The following is a 25999-nucleotide window of genomic DNA, read 5'->3' on the forward strand; positions in this document are numbered from 1 at the left end:
TCTCTGTTTTTTGGAGCTTGGTATCTGACAACTTAGGGAGTTACTTGTGCCAGAATAAGTTAAAGAAAGCTTGGTGAACCTGGGAGATGTAATAAACCAAATTGACAAGTTAAAGAGCATTAAATCTCATGGACTGGATGATGTACCCAGGATGCTGAAAGATAAATGAAACTACAAGTCTCTGATTGGGAATCTGTAACCTGTCATTTAAAATTGTTGATGGTACCTGAAGATTGGAAGTTGGCCAATGACGCCAGTTTTTAAAAGGGGTTTTGGGGATAATCTGGTAAACTACAGACTAGTAAGCCTTATGTCAGTGCTGGGCAAAATGGTGGAAACTATTATAAAGAATGAAATTACCAAACACATAGACAATTGTGGTTTAATTGAACAGAGTGTATGTGAATTCACCAAGGGAAATCTTGCCTCGCCAATTTGTTACGTTTTTGTGATGGAATGAATAAATGTGGATAAAAGGAAGCCAGTTGATATAGTGTATCTAGATCTTCAGAAAGCTATTGACAGTCCATCATGAGAGACTCCTGAGAAAATTAAAAAGCCATGGGATAGAAGGCAAACTGTTGTTGATTGGGAAGCGATTAAAAAATAGAACACAGAGAGTAGGATTAAATGGACAATTCTATCAATGGAGGAAGACGAATTGTGCAGTGCTGCAAGGATCTGTACTGGGACAGGTGCTTTTTAGCATATTTATAAATGATCTGGGAATGAGTGAGTTGAGCAATTTTGTAGGTGATATGAAACAATTGAAAGTTGTGAAATTGCAGGAAGACCTTGAAAGGCTGGAAAACTTGGCATCCAAATGGTAAATGAAATTTAATGTGGACAAGTGCTAAGTGATGCACATTGGGAAGAAGAACCCAAATTATAGCTATGTAATGCTAGGTTCCACATTAGGAGTCACCATGAAGGAAAATGATTTAGGGGGTCATTGTGAGCAATGTATTAAAATCTTCTGCTCGAACATGGGGGCAACTGATTGTTGGCGAGGCCCTACTGTCCTTTGCAGAAGCTCAACAACAGTTCCCGACAGTGGTGACCGATAAATATGCATATTTTCAACTTACCCATTTTCTTAAGACAAAAGCTATACAGGAAGTATTGCACAGGAAGCAATCCGCTCTCGAGCAAATTTGTGAGGGGCCGGGCACGACTACAGGGCTGATATCCCGCCTACATCACATTATCACTCAACAAACACCCCGTTACATACTACACAGGAAAAGCTGGCAGAGGGACTTGGGTATTGAACTAGAGGAGGGGGCATGGGAGAGGATGGAACAGGCTGCGGCGGGGGTGTCATCTCATGTGCCATTTAAAGAAAATGCCATTAAAGTCCTATTTAGGTGGTATATGACACCAGAGCGTTTACAGCGTATTTACCCTACCTTGTCTGGGCTGTGTTGGAGAGGATGTGCTGTGAAGGGAACCATGGGACACATTTGGTGGCATTGTAGGAAAATAAAGGCTTTCTGGAAAGCGGTTCACAGTAGGCTGCAGGTATGGCTGGGGGTACAGATTTTATGGCAACCCACTATCTATTTATTCTCTACTAAAGCAGCAGGCCTCTTATCTAATCAACAAACACTGGTGCGCTATGCCACATGTGCAGCTCGAATTGTTATAGCAGCCTGTTGGAAACAGACTACGACCCCACCTTTAACTCGGTGGATTTGAAAGCTGAGATATTTGTGTGAGATGGAGCGGCTTATTGCAGAGCGGAGTAATCGTACCAATAAATGGCACCTGATTTGGGACTCCTTTCTCCTTCATACATAATTTAATTGTTGATTCATAAAACCAGTCCGGGTGGGGCGAGGGGGGGGGGAGTGGAGTTTGTTTGTCTTTTATTGTAAAAATTTTATAAAAATTTGAAGTTCCGAAAGATATCAATATTGCTTCTTTCTCGCCCTGGTGCGGAGGTAACATCTGCTAAAGTGTCGTGATCTTAGTATTGTTTGGAGAAACCTGATTTGTAACTTAATACCTCTGTCATTATATAATGTTTTAAACGGTATGAATATTACTGATTGTACTGTTGGAAGAATGTACCATTTATTAATAAAGACTTCATATAAATTAAAAAAAAAATCTTCTGCTCGGTGTGCAGTGGCGGCAGCCAATAAAAGAAAACAATGTTAGGAATTCTTAGGAAAGGAATAGAGAATTAAGGAATATCATAAAGTCTGCACCTTTGAGTATTGTGTGCGATTCTAGTATCGCATATGAAAAAAGATACAGTGGAACTGGAAAAGGTAAAGGGAAGAGTGACTACCATGATTAACGGTTGGAAGGACTCATATGAGGAAAGCCTAAAGAGGTTAGGGCTCTTCAATTTGGAGAAGGAATGGCTGAGGGGAGATATAATCGTGGTCTATAAATTCCCGAGTGGCATGGAACAGGTAAACATGAATCGATTGCTTGCTGTTTCAAAAGTGCAAAGACTAGGGGACAGTCCATGAAATGACATAGTGGCACATTTAAAACAAATAAGAGGAAATATTTTTTCACTCCGCAGTCAGTTAAGTTCTGGAATTCTTTGTTGGAGCAAGTGGTAAAAGCAGTTAATGCAGCTGGGTTTAAAAAAGGTTTGGACAAATTCCTGGAGGAAAAGTCCATCAATTGTTCTTTAAGATAGGCCCGGGAAAAGCCACGGCTTATCCCTGGGATTAAATGTTATGGAATCTTGCCACTTTTTTGGATTTTGTCATGGTTTTGTGACCTGGACTGGCTACTGTTGAAAATAGACCTATGGTTTCATCCAGTAGGGCAACTCTTATGTTCTTATTTCTTTGCTGAAAAGATGTTGAATGCATGGAACAACTTTCCAGGAGAGGCAAAAATGATAATGCAGTAGAGGAAAGCCTCTAATTGGCATAGAGGAGTTGAAGGGGAACCCAAACATCAGCTGTGGTTTGTAGCATGCATCAAGAATCAAACTGAGTAATTAGATGGTTTAATATCCTTATTTGTCCTCTTATTCCCCATCCTTATCTTCTCCTATCTGTTTACCCATTTGGTTTCTTCCCAAGGAATCTCCCCAGGTAAGCAGTACAGATTCCCACAATACCCAAAAAGTCCAATCCTGTTTCTGGAAATTCTACCCTGGTGCTTACTATCTCTTCTGTGTTTCAGGTTTCCTCCAGGAATGGTTGGCGTTACTCCTCCTGTATTACCAGCAAGCTCTGTGGATGGGCTTGTGGCATCATCTATCCCACATATGACTCACACTCCTCCTCCCGGACAAACCAGCAAATCGGAATCAGACAGAGAGATTTCCACAGATCAGTAGCACCTTTCCTCACTTCTTCCCTCTCTCCTTGTTCCTGTGCCCTGACCCTGACCAGGAATCTGGCTTTCTCAGCATTCTCACAGTCTTACTTGGTAGAGCAGTGCTAAGCAAGCTCTGTACCCTGCCAAATCTTTGTCTTGATGTTTTCTTTCAAATCTAAAGAGCTTTAGATATTTCCTTTTAACACACATTCAGAGAGATTTTGTAAACAATTTAGTTTCAAGAAAACTGTAAGTGAATGTTTTGTGCACCGACTCTAATTTGTGAAGTACTGTGCCAGAGGGTTTTCAGTGCATGGAGCAGCTGTCTGGGATAAAAGTGAGTATCTTTGCAACTAAGGTACCACATATACCAGCATTTATACTAATCTGGTAGGGAGCTGTGTGTGGAAGCTTTTCACAGATGTGAGGGGGTACCCTTTGTTACAGTTTGTGAGGAGCTGTTTGGTACCATGTGTAGGAATGCAAAGTAATGCACTATGTCAATCTTCGTGGATGTGAGGTGAGGTAGAGGCTTTCTGGGTGCAGCGTTACCAGTAACCTGGCCAGAATCCTAGAATGGGGAAGGTCAATGAAATTTATTTTCTTGTAGCAGTATTCAAGAGGGAGTTTGGGTGACCTGTTGTGGAGGATGTGTATGAAGGACGTGTTTGAGGAGTTAGCTTCCTGTAGATCATTAGTGGCATTTAAGTAAACCTGTCTTCTTCAGGGGGCCCTTGATAGGAAGACAAGGTCACATAAACCTCTTTGCCCTCTTTAGAATTTGTTTTATCTGTGGAACAGATTGAAAATTAGAGTTCAAGTGTCAGAAAACCTGCTTTCCACCATAGTTAGCCAATTCCCAAGCAAGTGACATTGTGCCACCTATAAAACTTTGCTGGACAGTGCTTAAAACTTCCAAAGAAAGGCAACAGAATTACAGATCCCTGGTTAATTTAAAATTTCTGTGTCTCATTGTCCAGTTTTTGCTGTTTTCTGCAATATCAGAGTATCATTCAGAGTATCATGGTACCTGCTCAGTTCATACATACCTTTGGTAGCAGTGCAGAGTTAGGGAACACACACTCTTCAACCTGTGTGGCTCTGTAAGTTCATTATTATTTCTGGTGGAGTAATAGATTGGCCTTTTCTAGTCATATGGTGGTAGGCTGATCATGGTCAGCTGCAGAAAAGCCTTTCCCCGTGGCACTTTTAATTGAGTAAAGCAAAGTATGTTCTCAGTATTCTGAACAGCTGGATTAGGTTCTCCTTTCAGTCTGAGAGCAGCACACCAGGATCTCGCTTCTCTCAAGATCTGCCCTGCTTGACATCAGATTCAAAGGTGGCTGCGGCTGCTTCTCACTATACTGTTTGTCTTTCACAACACAGATCTGTTGAGCCCCAGCTCCAGAGTGTTAGGATTTCAGCAGAAGAACAGATGATGACAGAAGATCTCTGGGTTGGTGCTCTATGAGTTCTTTTGGCTTGTTAGAAGCAGCTGGTATGTAAATGCTGCTGAATGTGCAGTTGGGGGGGGGGGGTCTCAGCTGTTCTTGATGGAGTCTTCCTACTTGGTATGTGATTTGCTACGCCACCTTGAATACTTTGTAGTGATACTGAGCCTTCTATGAGCCATGACATGTCTGTTTGGGCAGGAATTGCCAGTTTTCTGACCCTGGCATGGGCTTTCGGAGGATTGTTTGGGGAGGGGGGGAGACCTTTGATTGGATTCAGAATAAAAGTAAGCATATTTCCTTTAAAAGCAAACAGTAGCTAAGTCTGGTGTCATGCATAGAAATGTTGTTGATCTCCTCTTTTATCCCGGATCGTTAAAAGGACTCTGAAAGCACCTGGGTCATTCCTTACCTGCCATCCAAAAGTCTGAATAGGGCCTGAAGGTCTCAGTACTAAGTAGAATATGTTAGCTGAGACTTGTCCCATAGCAATGTGCCATATTAGTGGCGTGACCCATGAATAGCTCTGGGGACACAGGATTTTCTTTCAGAACTGCTGGGATTTCTGATAAAGATTAACCACCTCTATCATAAAGAGTCCATTTTACCTTTGTGGTGAGAGTATAGATAACATATATGAACTTGACCATTCCTTATTGCAGATGGGACTTAGAATCAAGCCAGGTCAACTCTAGGGTTGCCAACTGGCCTAGTTGGCGAGTTTTTATTAAGGGCATCTAGCAGACTTTTAAACTGGCAATATAATTTCTGACAAAGGGCTGCCTAGCTCACCAGCAAGTTGCTTCTCTTTATCCCCTTCATCTCCACTCCCTTGTTCTCCTCAAGCCTTGTACACTCACTGTAGTTCCTGTATATAATAGATGTAAACTGCTTTGCTTTGGTTGTAACACAGAAAAGTGGTATATCAAATCCATTACCCATTACCCTTTACCCTTATTCCTCTCCCTCTTCTTTGATGCAAACTTCTTGTCCAAATAGGAGGCCTGCATTAGTAGAGAAAAGGGATATTTAGTGTTCGCTGGCTGACAGTCTCCAAGCCGGATTTCTGTCTAGGGCTGTTCATTTCAACTTCCCTTCAGTGGTGATAGGATAGGCCATGCAAGGGTCAGGGTATTGATCGTTTTTATAGATAAGTGAATGAGAACCCTAGGTGCCTTGCTATAGCAGAAGGGATTGTTGAAGCATATAGAAGGTCAAGCTCCTGCTTTATACGTAAGGAGGGCTATAATTGAACTGCCTACACCTGGTAGTTTTTTTTTTGCCTTAGGGTTTGCACCAATAAAGTAAAACAACACATGTAGTTTTGCTTTGATTATTACTGAGGGAAAAAGTACTGCAGAGATTTGTCTGTCTCCAGGACTTGTTCCTTGCTCGGGGAACACTTCTGTGGCTTTCAGTAGAGGGACATTTAAAAAAACAAACAAACAAACAAAAACTCTCTATTCCTTTAAAGCAAGATGACATTCCGGATATCCAGGTAGATTTGTCACAGCTGTTTATGCATTTCCTTTAAGCCCGGAGACATTCCGTTTTGAACTTTTACAAAGATACCTAACTGTGATAAACCAAAGTTTGATACATTTTTGTAGTTTATTTTGTGCTTCTCTTGTAAAAGGTCTAGTTTGCCAACCACGTGAGTCCTCATCATTTTTAACATAAAAGTAAAAGTTAACTTGTTGAGCAGATTTATTTCATGTACCTGCTTGCTTCGGTAATCCGAGGAAGGTGATTTCCATATTGTAGCAATTATGAACTTTGCAGTATATATCAACTGACTAAGCAGTCACTTGGTATTTATCCTTATATATCGGTCCCCTTTGCTAGTATTCAAGCAGAGTTATGGGCTAAGGCTTACATTTTCCCCATTATATGAAACACCTCAGCTTTCACTCCTCTCCAGAATCCCTGTACTTGTGCACATATAATCTGTCCTCTCTGCACCCCTCCAGCATCGTTTAGAGCAGGGTTTCTCAACCCAGTCCTAAGGGAACCCAAAGTAGTCTGGTTTTCAAGATATCCACAATGAATATGCATGATATATATTTGCATACATTGGAGTACATGTAAATTTATCTCGTGCAATCTTGAAAAACAGACCGGCTTGGGGTTCCCTGAGGGTTGGGTTCTGAAACCCTGGTCTAGAGGCAGTGCGTGAAAAAGAGAACATTAGTATGAACAGTAGTGTAATATCTTCATCATCATCTCAGATCTGAGGCTATAGATTGATATCTTGTGGTTAGTTTTCCTGTCATTTTATGTGAGTAAGAAAAATGCATTTTATAGTGCTATATAATAGTTGAGGGGCTCTGTGCTCACTATGTCTTGATTTTATTTGTACAATAGGGAGTTGGCTTTATGTGATATTATTATCTTGAATTAATACTTCTGTAGGACCAAAGGAGCCTTGGGTTCCCAATCAGTCTATGTGTCTCTGGAAGGCCTCTCCTATTTGCATATAATGCTAAAAGGAGTCCTCTGATAGACTGAATTTTGAATACAATGTAGAGTATAGTGTAATGTTCCTGTCTCCCAGGGCTGTCCCAGAAATACAGGGCTAGCTTTCACCATTCTTTCATTTGTTTACATGCCTGCCTACAGCATTTACCAAGATGGTAGGATTATGTCTTTGGGGATTGGGGTGGGGTTATGGGTAAGTCAAATTTTGAGGTATTTTTAGTCTACCACATAGTGCTCGCCACACCTTGGTCATATGAGAATAGAAAAGAATAGAGCAATTTTTATGACTTGTAGAGAAGTCGATGGTAGAAGCAGCAATGATGTAACTCCATTCACTCTGCCTGATGTTTTTTTAAGTCCAGAGAATAATAGAATGGAGACTACAACCAGTGAAAGGGCTGACCCAAAAGATGTTCTACAATAAATTATTTGAAAAAGTTTTTCTGTATATAAAAGTTGTTAATATATGAGAATCATGAGAAGTTCTCAGGGTATAAATTCACCCAAGCGAGACTACACTGAAGTGATTGACGTCTCTAAGGGTGGACACGTTTTTCAATCATGGAACCTCTCTATTTTTTATTTTATATCAAATGCACCCATGTGCTGTAAATAATTCCCAATTAACAAAAATAATAAACGTGAATACTCAATCACTAATTATGAAGAACAGATGAGTCAATCCTCTCACTGACTCCAACAAACCTCCTGCGTAAGAAGTATGATAGTCAAAAACTCTACAAATGTAAAGAAATCTTAAAGGCACTTAGCGTTGTGTAATTCAGGATACCACGTTCTCACTGGATGCAATTATGGTCCATGTAATGTCACCAACACTGTATACAGGTCCGTTTAACAGCCCCAAAGCAGTCCCAACTCGCTGCAAAAAAAATGTATTAATAGAGCTGTAGCAAAATAGCCAGCGTGTAAAGTACCCTCTTCTGTAGAATGTAGACGAGGGCACTTTACGTTCTTTCTTATTTTGACAGTGAAAATTTATCATATATAGAGTTCCTGAAGAAGTTTTTTGAAACCCTGCAGAGTCGGACTCATTATGATTTCACTTTGAAAGTACTGTTACATCTAAGAAGATTGAAAAAAACACTGGAAACTTTGGACTCATGTTTTCGCTTTGAGGATATCATTGTATCTGGAAGTGAGAGGAACACGCTGGTTATTTTGCCTTTAAGATTTCTTTACATTTGTTTAGTAGAGTTACTCTTTATAGTAACAGCATATATAATACACTTAGAGTTTTTGATTATCATACTTTTTACGCAGAAGGTTTGTTGGAGTCAGTGAGAGGATTGACTCATCTGTTCTGTTCTTCACGTTTATTATTTTTGTTAATTGGGAATTATTTACAGCACATGGGTGCGTTTGATATAAAATAAAAAAATAGAAAGGTTCCATGATTGAGAAACTTGTCCACCCTTAGAGACGTCAATCACTTCAGTGTAGTCTTGCTTTAGGTGAGTTTATACTCTGAGAACGTCTCATGATTCTCATATATTAACAACTTATATATATAGAAAAACGTTTTCAAATAATTTATTGTAGAACATCTTTTGGGTCAGTCCTTTCACTGGTTGTTGTCACCATTATATTATTCTCTGTTTTTTTTATGTTGATATTGTTTTTTTACCAGAGATCATTTGGGAATTTTTTGTTGATTATCTGATGTCTTTTAAGAGCAGTCAGGGCTTTAGGTAAGCCACAAGCTATATATAAATGCCCAACAATGCAGTATGCTTGAAAATTTGGAAGTGCCATAGTCTTTTCTAGCCTCCGAAGTATATTGAGTCTCACAGAAGGGGATTTGTCATGTCATACACATTTAGATATTACTTCAATCAAAATAGCTAAAAAGCTCCCAGGCAGGTAACATGTAGCATGCTGGAGCAGGTACATTAGCCTAGGCTCCTTCTTGTATGGTCATGGCGTTTGATTGGTCCCCCCGGATGTTTGGACCTGAGGTCTTGCAGTTTTTTTTTTTAATAATAAAACATAATCTGTAGTTATATCTTGTGCAGCATCCCTCCTATTTGAATTTTTCACTTGATACCCTTGAGTACATCCTCTGTGCTAGTACTTCTATAGCTAGATTGAACAGCAGAGTGGATACTCCTATCTATCTTGTGCTGTTCAAGACTGGGAAGGAGTCAGACAGTGAGCTGCTAGTCAACGCTTTGGCCTTGGGTGCTGCATAAAATGTCAAAATCAGTAGGTCTTCCTTGACTAAAACTGTGAGGAAGAAAGGTTATCAAAGGTTTTTCCTCATCTAGAGCCATTACTCCATCTGAGATCTTGTCCTGCTTTACTATAACTGTGGTGATTAGTTAGTTTCTTGTACGTCTTACTGAGGTTCTTTCCCTTATAAAACTGCTTTCTCCAAACTAGTCATCTTTCCCATCAAAAATCTCTAGCATAACCTGAAATAGCTGAATTTTGATACCCATGTTTAGGAGTGATATTGGGTGATAAGAGCTGGAATCTGCCTCATCCCTTCTCATGAGTTAGCAATATTCTTCTTTATTCTTTGGAGGTGCTTGCTATTGCCTGTCAAACAGAGCTAATAGGTTTACTTATTAAAAACAATTATTCACAAACTGAAAAGAAAAAGGAGCTTCAGTGTAAGATAGGATAGAGGGGATAGAACATAATACAAAGTTCAACAATCGAAGTTAAAATAACAAGAGGGTAAGCAAGGAAAAAAAAAGGACGGACAACCAGGGATAGAATTAAATTTCCCATCCTCATGGACCAAAAGCTTGCCTGAACAACCAGGTTTTGATAGCAGTCTTAAATTTAGAAAGGGATAATTCACCACTAATGTCAAGTGGGAGATTATTCCTGGAAGTTGGAGCCAGGAAGAAAAATGCACTGTGACGTGTGCACTCATAGTTTTCCAGTTTGGGACCTGGGAGCACCATCTGGTGGTGGTTAATGGAGCGAAGCAACTGCAGGTAGGGGGGTGGGGAGTAGGGTATTGTTAAAGAAGAAAGGTAAGGTGGAAGACCCAGTCGGAAGGTTTTGAAGGCCAGAAGAAGAACCTTGTACTGGCTCTAGCATGACAGATGAAATGACAGGCAGTGTTTTGGAGAGTCTGAAGCTTTTTTTTTTTTTTATAGATGCTTGAGGTAATCCGGAAAAAATGATGTTACAGTAGTTGAGTTTTGAAATCAGAGTCCTAAAGCATGAAATCATGAGATAAAAATTTCCTAATGCTGCCTAGTTGATGCAACACAAAGAAACCAGATCGCAAAAGAAAAGAAATGTAAGGGGCAAATGATAATTAGGAATCCAAAGTGACTCCAAAGTAACGGAAGGATTGGGTCAGAGTAATAGTGGTGTCAAGAAAGTGAAGATCATTGGTGGAACCAAGAGGATAGCCAGAGATCTAGCAAGCCACAGTTTTATTTTGATTGAGAACCATCTGATGGTCATCAAGCTATTTTGCAATGGTGTCCAGACAGAATTGAAGTAGAGCAATATTTTGAGTGACAGTATCCATGTAATACAGGAGCAAAATATTTTCTGAATAAATATAAGAATATATTGAAAAATTCTGTATAAGGGTAACGAGAGGACCAAGAAACAAACAATAATGGTAGCAAAATAGACACCTGTGTAGCGCCGCATTATAACAAGTGAGAGGTAGACATAGAAGACTGGGAAGAGACCAAGATTGTTCAGAGGGAAAAGAAGAGAAGGAACATAAGACTGTCCCTGAAATATCTAAAGAAGCAAGCCGAGATAAAAGAGAATGGTTAATTAAATCAAAGGTGGCTGAAAGATCGAGAGAAACAGCCAAAGCAATACGGTTATTGTCCAGATTGGAAGTAATTTCACTGAGTACACCAGTCAGAGCAGTGACTGCTGTAACCGGATTGATGGGGATGAAGGGCTAGTGTTTTTTCTGCGAAATTTGAAGGTTTGCGGAAAACAGCTTTTTCTAGAATTTTGGACATTAGACACTGGACGATAACTACTGGGAATCAGCAGGGTCCATAAGTACACAAGTATTGCCACACTAGGACAGACAAAAGTTCCATCAAGCCCAGCATCCTATTTCCAACTGAAGGTTTTTTTCAAAATTGGCTGTACGATAGCCATTTCCAGGCTAAGGTTATAGATGTGGAGTAATGAAAGAAGAATGGTCAAAGTAGCCATGTTAACCAGGATAAAGCTAAAGGATCTAATGCATTTGTCAGGCTTCTAGGTCTCTTGGGTGTCCCTCTATTTACATGAACGCTTCTGACACGATAAGGGATGGAGCAGAGAAATGCCTCTTGTAAAAATCAAATAGAACCTATCTGACACTGGATTCTTACCATTGGAAAGCCAAACCACTTTTTGCATCTCAAAGAGCATAATAGATGTGGTCGGCTCTACCAGTTCCTCTAGGAGTGTAACCAGGCAGATCCCTTAGAGATCAGCAGTTATCTCATCTACTGAATATCCAGCTCTGAGTACAGCTTTAATAAATAAGATGAAAAGATGCTGTTAACTTGTAGATGTGCTATGTGTAATATTACCTTTTATTTATGACCTCCAAGATTAGTTTATGTTGTCTTTTTTTCCTCGGCACTCTAGCTAACAGGGCCCTTTTTTTGCTACCATATTTATAGAAATTTTGGCAAGAATATCTGAATCTTTCAGTATTATAAATAGGACTTCGTATTCTTAGGGATTAATAACTTTTTAGGTGTGTGTTTTCTATCAATTAGGCATTCTTTGAGAATATAAAAACTCGGTGTTTTATCAGTCTTTTCTGGTGCAGGTGCTGCTGCTGGGGACGTTTTCTGGTGGAATTGAATATACAGATTTCTGCAGCTTGAGGAGCTGTCAGCATGAAAAGACACAAAAACTGAAGGATCCAAGGCAGACAAGGGGAGAGGTGAAAGAATATTATGGGTTATGCGGGTTTCTTGGTGTTTATCAAATAAACACCTGTTCAACATTTTTTTTCTCTTTTACTCTGGGGGTGTTTTATTGGTTAAAACCTAAAATTGGAAGCCTTCATTATAAATCCGGAGCCTTTGCAATTTCTTTTGCATCTCTGTAGCTTCTTGTATACCATATTCGAGCAGCTTGCCTTATGTCCAACCTCTGATTTTTCTGTCTTTGCTCTTTTTGTTTTAATGTATCCTGTGAGAATAATATTTCTCTTTATGGTTGCTTTAAGCAATTTACAGACCAACACAGGATTGTATTTCTCCTCCTGCATGAACTGCTACAAATTTCTTTACAGTATCAATTATCCTTACCTATTATTGGTAAATTTAGTCTCTTGTTTTGGTTTTGTTTTGTTTTTACTCACGGACTCCGTTACTGAAGGGGAGCTTTTTTTTTACTAGAGCTTTATTTTCTACTTGATTGGGTGCGAAGAGGGACAACACACCGTTGCAGCATATTGCTTCCAACAATCCTGACCCCTGACACAGGCGCTAAGTGCCGAAACACGGCCTGTGTTGGGTCTTTCCGAGGATTGTTTTACCAATACGTATGATTAAAGGATTTGTGTCCCTATTTTGAAGGCTCCTGGTACTTTTTCTTTTGCTTTTTTGGACTTTTGTTTGGACTTTGCTCCCTCTCTCTGCTGTATTACTTTATTGAGAGGCACCATTACTGTTTGATCTGAAAGGTGACCGACGAAGATATCTAGGTCTGACATATCTCTGGTGCACAAACAAAATATCCTATAGGTATTGTGTCTCTTGAGAAGTCCTGTACTCCCTGCTTAAGCTTATCAGACATGCCACAGGTCTGTTAACCTCAGGCACTGTGTTAGAATCCTTTCCTGACTCCAAGCTTATGTTCAGTCGCCCTCAATTAAGTAGAGAAGGAAGGAGAAGTAGTTTGCTTATAGAAATCATTGTTGCTCTCATTTGGAGTAAATCTGTTATAGAGCAAGCTCTCAGGCCATAGATTGTCTCGCAGGCTCTGTTCATAAGTTATTCACCTTCAGAAGAAGTGCTTTGTATATCAGGTTATACTCCTTTGTGCCTGGAGTTAAAGGAGGAATTGGTTGTAATATAATTGGTATGTTTTTTAAAATTGTATTTTCATTTTAGACTCGAGAAAAATATTCTTCAGCCATTAAGAATGGGGCATGTCGGGGCGGGACTGGGCCGTGCTTAAGAGATGGGTGTCCTCGGCTGATAATGGAAAAAAGAAGGGCGTCCCTGACGAGCATTTGGTCGACTTTAGTTGGTCCATTTTTTTTCATGACCAAGCCTCAAAAAGTTGCCCAAACTGACCAGATAACCACCGGAGGGAATTGGGGATGACCTCCCCTTTTCTCCCCCAGTGGTCACCAACCCCCTCCCACCCTAAAAAAAAAAATTCCAAAAAGTTTTTGCCAGCCTCTATGCCAGCCTCAAATGTCATACCCAGCCCCATGACAGCAGTATGCAGGTCCCTGGAGCAGTTTTAGTGGGGGCAGTGCACTTCAGGCAGGCGGATCCAGGCCCATCCCCTCCCTACCTGTTACACTTGTGGTGGTAAATGTGAGCCCTCCAAAACCCACCCGAAACCCACTGTACCCACATGTAGGTGCCCCCCTTCACCCCTTAGGGCTATGGTAGCGGTGTACAGTTGTGGGGAGTGGGTTTTGGGGGGGGGGGGGTTGGGGGATCAGCACTGAAGGTAAGGGAGCTTTACTTGCTTAGTGCCCTTAATTAAGTGGCTTCATGATACTTTTCCATATCTGGTACTGACAACCCCCCCTCCTTTTTTTTTTTTTTTAAGAAGGATAACCCTAACTATCCTTGGTGGCAGCATATAAATAGCTTCTTCTTTAAGGATTGAAATGTTCTGGGAGGGACCTTTATTGGGAGTATTTGACATAGATACAAAACTGTAGGGAATACCTTCATTTTTACTGTTTCAATCCTGCCCTCCCGATCTTTCTAGGTCCCGAGCCACATTTCTTAGTTTATAGACACTAGGGCATTCAGTCTTACTTCCTTTGTCAGCTGTTCCCCTAAATATTTAATAGAAGAGGGCTTCCACCAGAAGAGGTACTGTTTTCTCAGCACTTGGTTTATTGATTGGATTAGGATGATATATAACAAGACTTTAGCAAATTTAATGATTAATGAGGGGGAGGGGTGTGAATTAGAACTCAAAGAACTTTGTACCCCTATCTGGACATTTTCCCCGTCCTCTCTATCTCTCCCAGCATTTCCCACCTGCCCTCTGCCCAAACCCAGTTCTTATTATGGTCCTAGTGCTTGTTTGATCTCAGTGTAGACTGCATTCTGCTCGTTGTTTCTCCTTGATTTGGTAATCGGTGTGCTGCACATGCTATTTAGTACACACTCTGCATTACATCTGCTCTGACTCCAAACTGTTAATATGAAGACCTTGTTGGTTCTGTGGTTACCATTCTTTTCTAAATTTGTTCCAGTTCTGCCCACTTGACTTCTTGCTGCTGCCACAATGCTGAGGAGAAAAAGCCCATCCATAACATGCTTTTCACTGCCCTGCTCATCTCCCCCAACCCCATCCACTGCCTGCCTTCCTTTTTGCCCTCCATCTTGGCTAGTACAGTCTACCAATTTCTAAATACTGAGTTAATTACTGAGCCTATGCACCTCTCAATAGTGAGTTAATTACACACATGTAATCAGATCTGGAGACCTGAATGGTTCATCATTACCTTGATTTCTACCATCTTTACTTGGTAGAGGCAGGTTGACCATGTTTTCTACTGTTCTTCAGAGACAACCAATTTTTTAGCAAATATCATACGACTAGATCTTATTGTCCTTGCTACCAGATGGACCCATCTCGTCAGTTTTTGTTTCCTCACTGGTTTCTTGGACATTTAATTAAAATCCAGTGCAGGAAGAGCTTTTAATATAATAAATCATCAGGCAGGAATGACTTGGATCAGCAGTCTTCTGCCATCATTATATCTAGTGTTGCCACCCAAGGTTTTAAGAAGAACAGACTGCTGTCCCCCCCCCCCCCAAAAAAAAAAAAACAGTAGAAAAAAATGCAAAATTTAAACCTTCTAATGTGATGGTGCTCATACTGCCCAACATAGGAGGCCCTGAAAGGTTACAGGAATTTAATAAAATGCTTTTTGAAATATTTTTTATTAAAAAAACATGCTTAAACATACATGAATTGTAATAGTATCCAAATTTGTCCTAGTGAGTGATTTAAAGTTCATTCTCCATCAAGTCTCAGCAGGACACACATCATGTTCACATCACATGATTGATACAATTCCACACGATTGTAATTGTATCACACAAGCAAACCAACACTACTGTCATAACCCACCAGTCTCTTTGGACCCATGAGTAACCAGTGGCAGTCAGCAGTCTACTTCCAGTGTCCCTGGTGCCGTGACCGTAAAACTCAGCTTTGAGCTGGCGGGGGGCATTCCCAGACCTTGCTCACTATGGCCGGGATAGATTGGCACGACCAAGATGCAAGTGACAAGGAGAAAGATGTTGGATTGATGGAAAAGTATGTCAGTGTTCATTTTGAGCGGTGACAGAGAAAAGCTAATAAATTAGGTTTGGCTGTTTGTGTGAGTAATGGCCCTGAGAAGGGTAGTGGGTGGGAATGGTGCATGTGATGTGCTGCTGTGCATTGTATATGATGTGCCTTAAAAAAACAAAAACAAAAACAAACAACCCCCCCCCCCCCCCCAGATTCTTGCATTTTCTACTTAACATTATGATAGCACTGAAAATTCAAAATAAAAAAAAAGGTAGGAAAAACACAGGAGTTAAGGAAAATCAATAGATTCCCTATCGAAACAGGTAGAAATGTAGATCAAAAAAATTAGATGCAAAAAAAAAAAAATAGCAGTGACAATACTGATCACATTTCATTACCCAGGGATGCATTTTTTGACGTCTTAAAGGGTGGTCAGATTTCAAAAAGGCCTATTTCTATAGGCAAAATACTGTTCTGTCTGTGGTAATGGCTTTGATTATTGCCCTGCAGTGGCTCTGGGAAGTCACTTCCTGAAATAGGGAGGATAGTAATAGTTGGCAGCAGGTGAAAGAGCTGCTTAGATTTTCATTTCTAAATTAAATGTTTGCCAATATGCAACTGTTTAAAGTTTGAGAGTTGCAGACTAATTGTTTTATTTTTTTAAACTTGGGCTTGATATACTGTACATCACACAACTTGTGCTATTGTACAGCTAACTGTAAATCATGATCAGTAGAAAGGAACTACAAAAGATAAAACAGAAAAGTAGGTGGGGTAGGGAGAGAAAGACAGACAAGACATAGTAGTATGCAATGGATAATACATGAGGGGAAGGGGGATTAGAGAGAACTTGGGAATGCAAAGGAGTTAGGACGCTCTTTGAGAGGTCAGTGTGGAATGGAAACTGGAGTGTTATCTGAATGCCTGATAAAAGAGCCACATGTTAACAGATTTCTTTTTGAATTGACAGATGTTGGCAAAGATGCCTTTTCTTATTTAGGTGTTATCCTGAGAATATCAAGTGGAGATGCAATGGGGGTGAGAGTGAGAAGGCTAACCTTGGAGGATTGGCATGGACAGGAGGGGAGAATATGGAGTGAGCAAGTTAGCTGTGTAACGAGGGGTGCCTGAATGAATACTGTTGTAAACAAGACGGAGAATTTTAAATTGAAGGATGGTAGAGACCAGTAGCCAGTGCTTAGTTTGAAGTAAAAGATGTGGTCATGACAACAAACATTGTATAACATCTTGACAATGGTTGACTAACTAAAATGGAGGCATTTCAGAGAGCTTAAGGGAAGACTGATACCGAGTTACAGTAGTCCACGTGGAAAATGACATTACAAGAGCAAGGTCCAAAGATGATTTGATGAGAGTAACAGACCTTTATAGAGCGAATTTGCAGTAGAGCAAAAAATGCAGACCAGACTGCAGAGTTAATTTGGGCTCTGAAGAAAAATCTGGAATCAAAGATGACCCCTAATATATGAATTGTTTCACTGGTAATGGGAGGTCTTGGACAATGGAAGGGGCAGGGCAGGCAGCTTGGGGGTTGAGGAAGAGAATGGAATCACATTTTGAGGAATTCAGGAACAAAAGGTTATCTTTAAGCCACTTACATATTGGGTCACCCTCTAGTGGGGAGCGCTGTTTCAGCATCACATTTTCAGTAATGAGAGACAGCAAGCTCTGCAGAACTCTAGTGATTGAAAACATAATTTAAATGTAGGCAGGACACAGGTAGCTGGGTTCTTCCTTGTAGATCACACACATTGCATGCAGAACTTTATCCCCTTCTCCTTTGAGTCCTTCCTGACCTACATTTTGAGCACCTAGTAAAACTAAGTGATGGCATGCAGACATCTAGCAGATGAAAATTTTCATTTAGAAAGATGATACTACTTAAGCATCTAGATCTTTTGAACATCAGCCTCCCAAGACTGTGTGCTAAGCAGTACAGACATGGGGCAGGCAGGACCAGCCCTACCATTGAGCAGCTGTGTGTTTTGCACATGACCCACACTTTTTTGCCCAGTTTTCAGTCCCTACTCACTTATGAAGATAGGGCCCTGCAGTGAGACTCTGCACATGGCCCCACATCACTTTGCATCCCCTATGGGCGGTCCATGAGGTCAAATGGAGGCTGAGGAGGATAGAATGACCAGGAAGAGGAATAGGATGAATGTAGTTAGGAACAAGAAAGTGAGAAAAATGTACAGAAATGGGTGAAAGGGAAAGGAATCTTCCATAGCTCCTTTAGGGCCTGATTTACTAAGGATGTTTCCCTTATGTCTATGGGAAAAGAAAGCTTAGTAAATCACAGTAACACAGTAAATTACGACAGATAAAGACCTGCATGGTCCATCTAGTCTGCACAACAAGGTGGTTGGAGCCATAGAGATGAGTCTCTTCATAAAGGCAGTTAATAAATTCCAATAAATAAAGATCTGCCGCTCTGTGCAGGTTATAATCCTTCATGATTGAACATTGATACCACAACCAGGGCTGTCAGCAATTTCACTATGCCTATCATATATAGGCAGTTATACATAGTGCCAACATCATGCCATACTCTGTTTTATTATTATGGCTCAGCATAGCTGTGTTCATTATCAATGATTTAAGCCATCAATCCAACCATATTGTTAATAGTTTACTTTCTAGTTTAGACTTATTAAAATTTGCTTCACTATTTGGCTTACACAGATAGTGCCATAAAAACAATAGGAAATGCCTTGATCATATAACAAAACATCAGTCCAAGTATGATGCTCTCACTTCTTACAGGTGACATTCAGTGAACCTCCGCAGTCCCTGAGATCTGAATGCCAAATGCCAATAGTAAAAATGGGGTTTCAACAAAATCTTAAATTTCCACAAATGATTCCACAAAGCAGGACTCCAGCCAGTAAAATGTGCTGATACGGGTTAACTCCCAGAGAGCACTCGAAAGAGGAGGCAAGACCAGGTGAGGGCTTGCTACAGGGTACATTACTCTACCAAGTATATAAGAAAGAGTCATGGCAGCAAGGTATGGAGTCTTCTCGTAATAGGCCTTATAGGCCAGTGTCAACAAATGTCTTGCCCTCCACCATAGAGATACACAACACCAGCCCTCATAGCATATCATACAGAAATGTGATCTACAGTATGCATATTTGACCATTTTTGGGGTAGACCATAGACGTTTGCTCAGCACTGGCCTTCTCAACAATCCAACTACTGGAATTGTGGTTGAAGCCCACTCCAGCCCATTCTGATCTGTATTTGCCATTTTCAGGCCACAGACTATAGAAGACTGCCAAACATTGGCCTTACTTTCCAGGTACTGGAGTAGCCTTCCAAGCACCACTTCTTCCCATCATAGCATCAACAGTCAGGTTATTTGAGTTTTGTTTTCATTTCATCCTCTTTCTATATCGTCTGTTTGTCCCACACACACTTTAATTCCTGATGTTACTCCTAAGTCTACAACTGTGAAACCTCAATTCGTGTCCTCTAGTCCTACTGCTTCCCCATCTCTGGAAAATATTTTTTTGCATATTAATACCTTTCAAGTATTTAAACATCTGTATCCTATCTCCCTTATCTGTTTTCCTCTGGGGTATATGTATTCAGGTCTTTGAGTTTGCTGTGGTTACTGGCTTGTCTCTTTTTTTTTTGGCTTGAGATCTTCAGGCACTATCATCCCAAGGTCTCTCTCCTGGTCTGTTCGTAATAGCCTTTTGTCTCCTAGCCTATACAGCTCCTTTGGATTTCTGTTTCCTAAGTGTATCGTTCTGTACTTCTTCACATTAAATGTTAACTGCCAGACATTAATGTTTGTTAATGTTGGGCACGATTTTCATGTTTTCCAGTCCCTCTAGGGTGTCCACTCTTTAAAAAAAAAAAAAAAAAAAAAAAAAAAATCATGTCCATAAAAAGGCAAACGTTTCCCTTCTAATCTTTCAGCAATGTTGCTCACAAATATATTGAATAGAATCAGCCTCAGTACAAGTCCTTGAAACCTTCCACTACTCGCCTTTCTTTCCGCCAAGTAAGTCCTATTTACCACCACCCTCTGCTGTCTGTCAGTGAATCAGTTTTTAATCCAGTTTACCACTTTGGGTTCTAACTTCAGTCTGCTACATTTATTCATGAGCCTTCTATGAGGAACCATGTCAAAGGCTTTGGTAAAGTCCAAGTAAATTACATCTAGTGCATATCCTTTTTCCAGTTCTATGGTCATTCTCTCATTTTTCCCACACTGTCATTATCATTTTCCTTTCCCTCTTTCTCTCTTATTCTCCCCTCCCCTGGCATAATCCTTTCCCTCTTTCTCTCTCATATCCCCCCCTTCCCTGTTACAGGTAAAATGTTAAGGGTAATGCATTTCATATACCACCTTTCTGTGGTATAGCCAAAGTAGTTTTAATTTATTATATCCAGGTACTTCTCTGGCCTTAGCTCACAATGTAAATTTTTGTACCTGGGGCAAAGGAGGGTTAAGTGACTTGCCCAGGGTCACAAGGAGCTGCAGTGGGACTTGAACCCAGTTCCACTAGTTCTTGACCCATTGTACTAACCATTAAGCTACTGTTCCACATTATTGACACGAGTTTTACATGTGTTGCTAAAGTTATACATTTATCCATATATAAAGAGAGAGACATAAAAAAGAAGATGAGAGAACTTTATTTTACTGGTGTTATTACGTTCTCCCTTTTCCCACTATCTCCCTTCTGTTACACTCCACTCCTACCCCTTCACCCCCAGGCTAGCCGTCATCAACCAAGAAGCTAGCCAGCTCTATCCCCGCATTAGTCCAGCTGACCTTGATGGCCATTTTGCTGTCTGTGGCCTGCTTCTAGACCTGGAGCTTCTTCCTCTCTGCACTACGTAGTCTCAGTGAGTTTGAGCCTTGCTATGCAGGAACTGAAGTCATTCACAATCTGACACTTCACAGTCTTCTAATAGCATTATATAATTCTTATGTAAAGTTTGTGTGAATGTTGACAGCATATCAGTTATTTTTCTTGATTGTGCAGGAGGAAGGAAGGTGATTTCCTATCATAGGTGTTGTAGGCCTTACATTCAGTGTATTCACTGCTTCCTGTATTCAGAATGATGGAAGTCTTTTTGATTTATTATGGTCAATCCCACCTCTAACATCTTCTTCAATGCCCATTCCTCCTTGTGTATTCTCTCACTTTTTATCCTCGGCCTAAACTTTTTTTTTTTTTTTTAACTCAGAGAGTGAATTTCAGTGGATTGGTGGTGCTTGCAGGTTCAGGCATGCGTTGTATCTGCAGCTCTTAACTCTCCCTTTGAAGATCTTGTGACTTGCAGTGCTGCTGGGGAGTCTCTAGCCAGTTGTAAACGTAGGCACTGGAATTTCAAATGAAATCCTTGTACTTGTACAGTTCACTTGTGTCAGAGGTTGGGAAACAGATTTGCGTGCTGTTGTACTGGGGTGGGGAGGATGATTATTTATATAGTGAGTTGAGAGGGTACTGGATTATATTATGTTTTATTGTAACATGTTTCAAGCTGTTGGTGAGGGGAGATAATCAGATAATGCAGAGCAAATAATATAAAATAAACCCACCCTAGCTCCACCACAGCATAGTGTCTTTTTCACACAAAGAGCCCAGAGCAATTTTTAAAGGAAGGCTTGTTATTAGTCAAACACTGTTTACTTACAGAAATCCCTGCCTTCTTCAGTATCACATCAATTCCTTTCCACTATACATAAAATCACAAATATTGCCAAATAAATATGTTAAAACTGCTCATTTTAATCCTTTCTGCTGTTTCCTTGCATGAATCAAATTCTTCTAGGGACTTTTTCCATGTTTGCAGAAACTGCTCCACAGCAGAGCTCTGAGCATTGTGGACACTTTAGGTCACAGACAGAAAGTACTTTCAGCACACTATGTACCTGCCAAAGAGGAGAGGACAGGACAGCTCAAACACGAGGCAAAACTCTGTCCAGCCTGAAAGTAAAGCAGAAGCTTGAAGACTTTTATTTAAATTATTCCCATTGCACGATGGCCTTGCAGAGATTTACATTAATTACAGTACTCATTGGGTCGGTTTTACTTCTGAGTTACTGGCCATATACTTGGAAATGTAATGAGATAAATGGAAATGATTAACAGCTGTTCCAGACTTTTCATACATAAGTACATAAGCACTGCCATACTGGGAAAAGACCAAGGGTCCATCAAGCCCAGCATCCTGTCTCTGATAGCGGCCAATCCAGGCTTCAAGAACCCGGCAATCCCTCCCCCCCCCCCCCCCCCCCAAAAAAAAAATGTAGTAATGTTCAATGGACTTTTCCCTCAGGAATCTGTCCAAACCCCCTTTAAATTCCGTAAGGCCAGCTGCTGTCACTACATTCTCCGGCAACGAGTTCCAGAGTCTAACTACAAGCTGAGTAAAGAAAAACCTTCTATTTGTTTTAAATATACCATATTCTAGCTTCATCTTGTGTCTCCTGGTTTTGTTGTTGTTTGAAAGTGTAAACAAACCATAGCAAAAGTAAAAATGCAAAACTGAAACCTAGATAAAACCTGCTGTCATGAGATTTACTTTAATTTTATCTACCAGTTAACAAACTTGATTTGGCACCTGATATTTATCAACTTTGTCCATATCGGTATAGCTTTGTGTTTTTCAGTAAATAAATAATCAAAAGGGAATGGGACTCGATATTCCGCTTTTCTGTGGTTTTTGCAACTACATTCAAAGCGGTTTACATAGTATATACAAAGCACTAGGTGTAATCTGATGGTTTATAAACATATCACCTTAGGTATACAATGAAATTGTAACAGCAAATAGAAATTTATGAGTCAGTATTTCAGTGAATCTGTTTCAAGCAGCAGTAGGATGACAGAAGTTGAGACAAGTATTGGACGAGTAAAAATTATGAAACCAAATTTATTCTTTAGTCTCCCTCTTTCATACCCCAACAAAACCCATCTGGAGACATTGCCCCTAAGGGTAAATGAGCCTGTCAGATAATTCTTTCTCTCCTGACTTCAAGTGCCTTCAGCTTTCCATAGCATTCAAACTATCATCTGGCTTTAAAGACATTGCTGAGACTGTTTGGCTGAGGGAAGAGCCATGTGCATAACAAAAAGTATACGTACTGTTTTTCTCTCCCACCCTTTGGCTATGTGAACAAATATCAGGTGTGAAGTATACATGCACCACTTAGGGGTAATTCTATAAGGGGGATGTGTAATTTATGCAGTAAAGTACACACCTACCCTGAAGTATTTTTTTTTAATTTATAAAGGTCTTTATTTAGCATTGACAAAATAAGACATCCAATTACAAACTAACAGGAATAAATCAAAACTTAACACAGACCAGTCTTCAACCTTTCAGGCGCAACTTAGATACAAGACCAATAGTCAATAGAGTAATCAATGCTGCAACAAATACCTAATGACCCTTACATTTTTTGAACCTATAACTTTTTTTGATAAGTATGTGATCCCTCCCTTCTGCCTCCCTCCCATCGAACCCTCCATTCCACCCTTCCCTTTACCCTGAAGTATTTTAATCCAAGGCACCAGGTCACTGTGGTGATTAGAAATTTCTTTCTGGCACCCAAGATTTTCCTGCACCCCCTTTTTTTCTTTTTTGCACACTGCGTTGCTCTGTGTTGAGTTTGAGCCTCGTGGTGCAGGAACTCTCATATCAGCCTCTTATTCTGAAGTTTCACAAGACCAGTGCAAGAGTTCTGCACCGCATGGCTCAGACTCACACAGAGCCATGCATTGCAGAAAAGAAGCAGCTCCTACTTCCACAGTGACCACAGACAAAGACAGGAATCAGTGAGTCTGAGAGTTGGTGGGGTGGGGAGGGGGGATCTGGAGGCTGACCGCCTTGCTGATGTAGGAATTTGGGAGGGGTGCTATCTGGCTTGCAGGGAGAGACAGAGGACCGACTGGCTTGCTGAGTTAGAAATTTTTTTTTTTTTTTTTTGGGGGGGGGGGGGGGGTGGCCTGATTGGCTTGCTGGAGCAGGAGTGAAGATTTGGGAGGCTAACATCTTGCTGGATGGTGAAGGCTAGAGGTGGATGATCGATTTTAAGGCAGGAGGGAGATAGTGGAACAAGGGAAGGAGAGTAGTGGGGAAGAGAGGCATAAAAGTGAGACGTGGTGGGAGGGGGCTGCAAGAAACTGCTTAGAGGGAGTCATCTTGCTGTGTATTCCTGCCAGTGGCGTTCATGAGTGCATTAAGGGCTTGATTTCCTTAGCTTTATTTTCTCCTACAGATGGAATGGGAAACCAGCTTAAAAGTTATATTTCATGACATGATGGTGTGTACTTTGCTGGAGGGCAAAACACACAAGTTCATGCGTAGATTATCAAATGCTACAGTTTCTGTGTAGCATTTACACCTGCCCTAGGGCTGCTCTAATTGTTCATGACTGTTATTTACTCTAGTATCTTATGAAGAAAAGTAGGACCCTTCTAACCCTCTTATTCTAGGCACTGTGTTATAAAATTACTCTTGTGGCCCAATGCGCAGAACTCCTGCGGTAAGCCAACGGCGCAGAAAATTAGTTTGCCAGTGCTCAAAGGAAATGGTATGCAAATTATATGCGTGCTGTTAAAGTGAAAGCAAGGAGGGGGGATGTGCTTGGCACATGTGCAGAAGAGTTTGACAGTAAGATCAGCTCCTATGCGCATGCGTCAGGCAAACCCAAACATGAAGCACATATTGGTGTCTGTTTTCTGTGCCTTTAAATATAAGCTTTTCAAAACAATTTTTTTAACTTGTAAAACTTATATTTGAATGCAGGAAACTGGCACCAATGTGTGCTTTCACTTTCAGGTTTGCTTGGACTTGCGCATATTTCTCACTTCTGGCGCTTAGGGGCTTGCACAGGCTTCCTTCTGCTTTGAAACTGAAGAAAAAATGGCAGATTTTAAAGAATGGAGAGGATTTCTCATGATTCTAACACCCTAATGCCTGCTCTGAATTGGTGTTCTTTTTTTCAGCAGTGAGGGTGGTTTGGTTTGTGCGCAGTTCTCTGAGCATTGTGAGGCAATAGAAAATGACCTGATTAACATCCATTTGACTACATTAGCATGCTGTTTGCGCTAATCTTTGGCACGCTTGTTTCCCGTGCTGGAACCTCTGAGCATTCTTCACTCACTAATGCGGGCACCAGTCCAGCACTAATGGCCTCTAGTGCTTGCGTTTGCTTCTGAGCATTCGGGTCGTGGTGTGTAATTTGTGGCTGGAAATTTTCCAACAAAACAACTTGTGTAACTTTTCATTGAAACTTAGCTGTTAAGTACCTGCAGATTGCCCAGCTGTGAAGTTCTCTTAATTACCTCCTAACTCTATAAATTTGCGCACAAATTTACGCTTAGCACGCAGTTGCCTGTGCAAGCTATACACTATTATTAGTTACATGTAACTTGATTAACAAGCTGCTAATTGGCATTAATTCATTTTAATTGGCACTAATTAGCACTCATGCGCGTAACTGCCCTACGTCAATATTCTGTAAACTGTGCATGCACAGTGCAAAGCATGGAAGTGCATGGATATGGCAGGGGCCTGGGCGGGTCAGGGGTGTGCCCAGCTGTTGTGCATCCAGGTTGTATTATAGAATATAGCAGTTATGTGTGAGTTTTTACACCATCCATTGAGCTAGTGTAAGGGCTCGTTTCTAAAGTTAGGTGCATAAATGCGCTCTTACACTAGTATTCTGTGCATGCAATTGCAGAAATTGAAATCACACTTACTGCACATCATCCTAATGCGATCTATGGAGAATTGCCCCCTTAGAGGCTCATTTTCAAAGCACTTAGCCTCCCAAAGTTCCATAGAAACCTATGGAACTTAGCCTCCCAAAGTGCTTTGAAAATATGCCTCTTAGTGTCTTAAGTTTCAAACGCCTGTGTTTGATTCTACTTTAATACAGGGTAGATCTGAGGTGGGATATCAAGATACATCTCTGTGTGCAAGTCGGGTATTACCAGGCTTAATGCTGAATGGGAAATGTAGACTACTATAGATTTCCAGATGCAACAAAAAAAAAAAGTGTGCAGGGGAAAAGATTTTATTGTCATTTTCTATCTGTATCAGCACGCACTAAAAATAGTACATGATATTTTGTGTTAATGCACACTAACGGCTTCTTTTACAAAGCCGCGCTAGCGATTGAGAGGAGGCCAATAGGAATTGAATGGGCTTCTCTCATTTGCCGTGCAGGAATTGCTAGCATGGCTTTGTAAAAGAAGCCCTAAATGAAGTAGTGTATACTAAAACGGGATGAAAATTACCATAATAAAAATGTG

The 25999-nt window shown here is 40.6% G+C and overlaps 1 protein-coding gene across 2 annotated transcripts in view; it reads left to right on the forward strand.

Annotated features, from left to right (window-relative positions):
* Positions 1-6746, forward strand: part of LOC115476923 (C-terminal-binding protein 2-like) — a 46056-nt gene extending 39310 nt beyond the window's left edge. For both annotated transcript variants that reach the window (XM_030213508.1, XM_030213507.1), the window contains one exon: positions 3157-6746. In XM_030213508.1, coding sequence (XP_030069368.1) covers positions 3157-3313 — 157 coding nt within the window. In that variant the 3' untranslated portion in view covers positions 3314-6746. The remainder of the gene's footprint in view (positions 1-3156) is intronic.
* Positions 6747-25999: the final 19253 nt, after the last annotated feature.

Source organism: Microcaecilia unicolor, chromosome 8 (genome assembly GCF_901765095.1).
Source record: "Microcaecilia unicolor chromosome 8, aMicUni1.1, whole genome shotgun sequence".
In the NCBI taxonomy this organism is placed as follows: domain Eukaryota; kingdom Metazoa; phylum Chordata; class Amphibia; order Gymnophiona; family Siphonopidae; genus Microcaecilia; species Microcaecilia unicolor.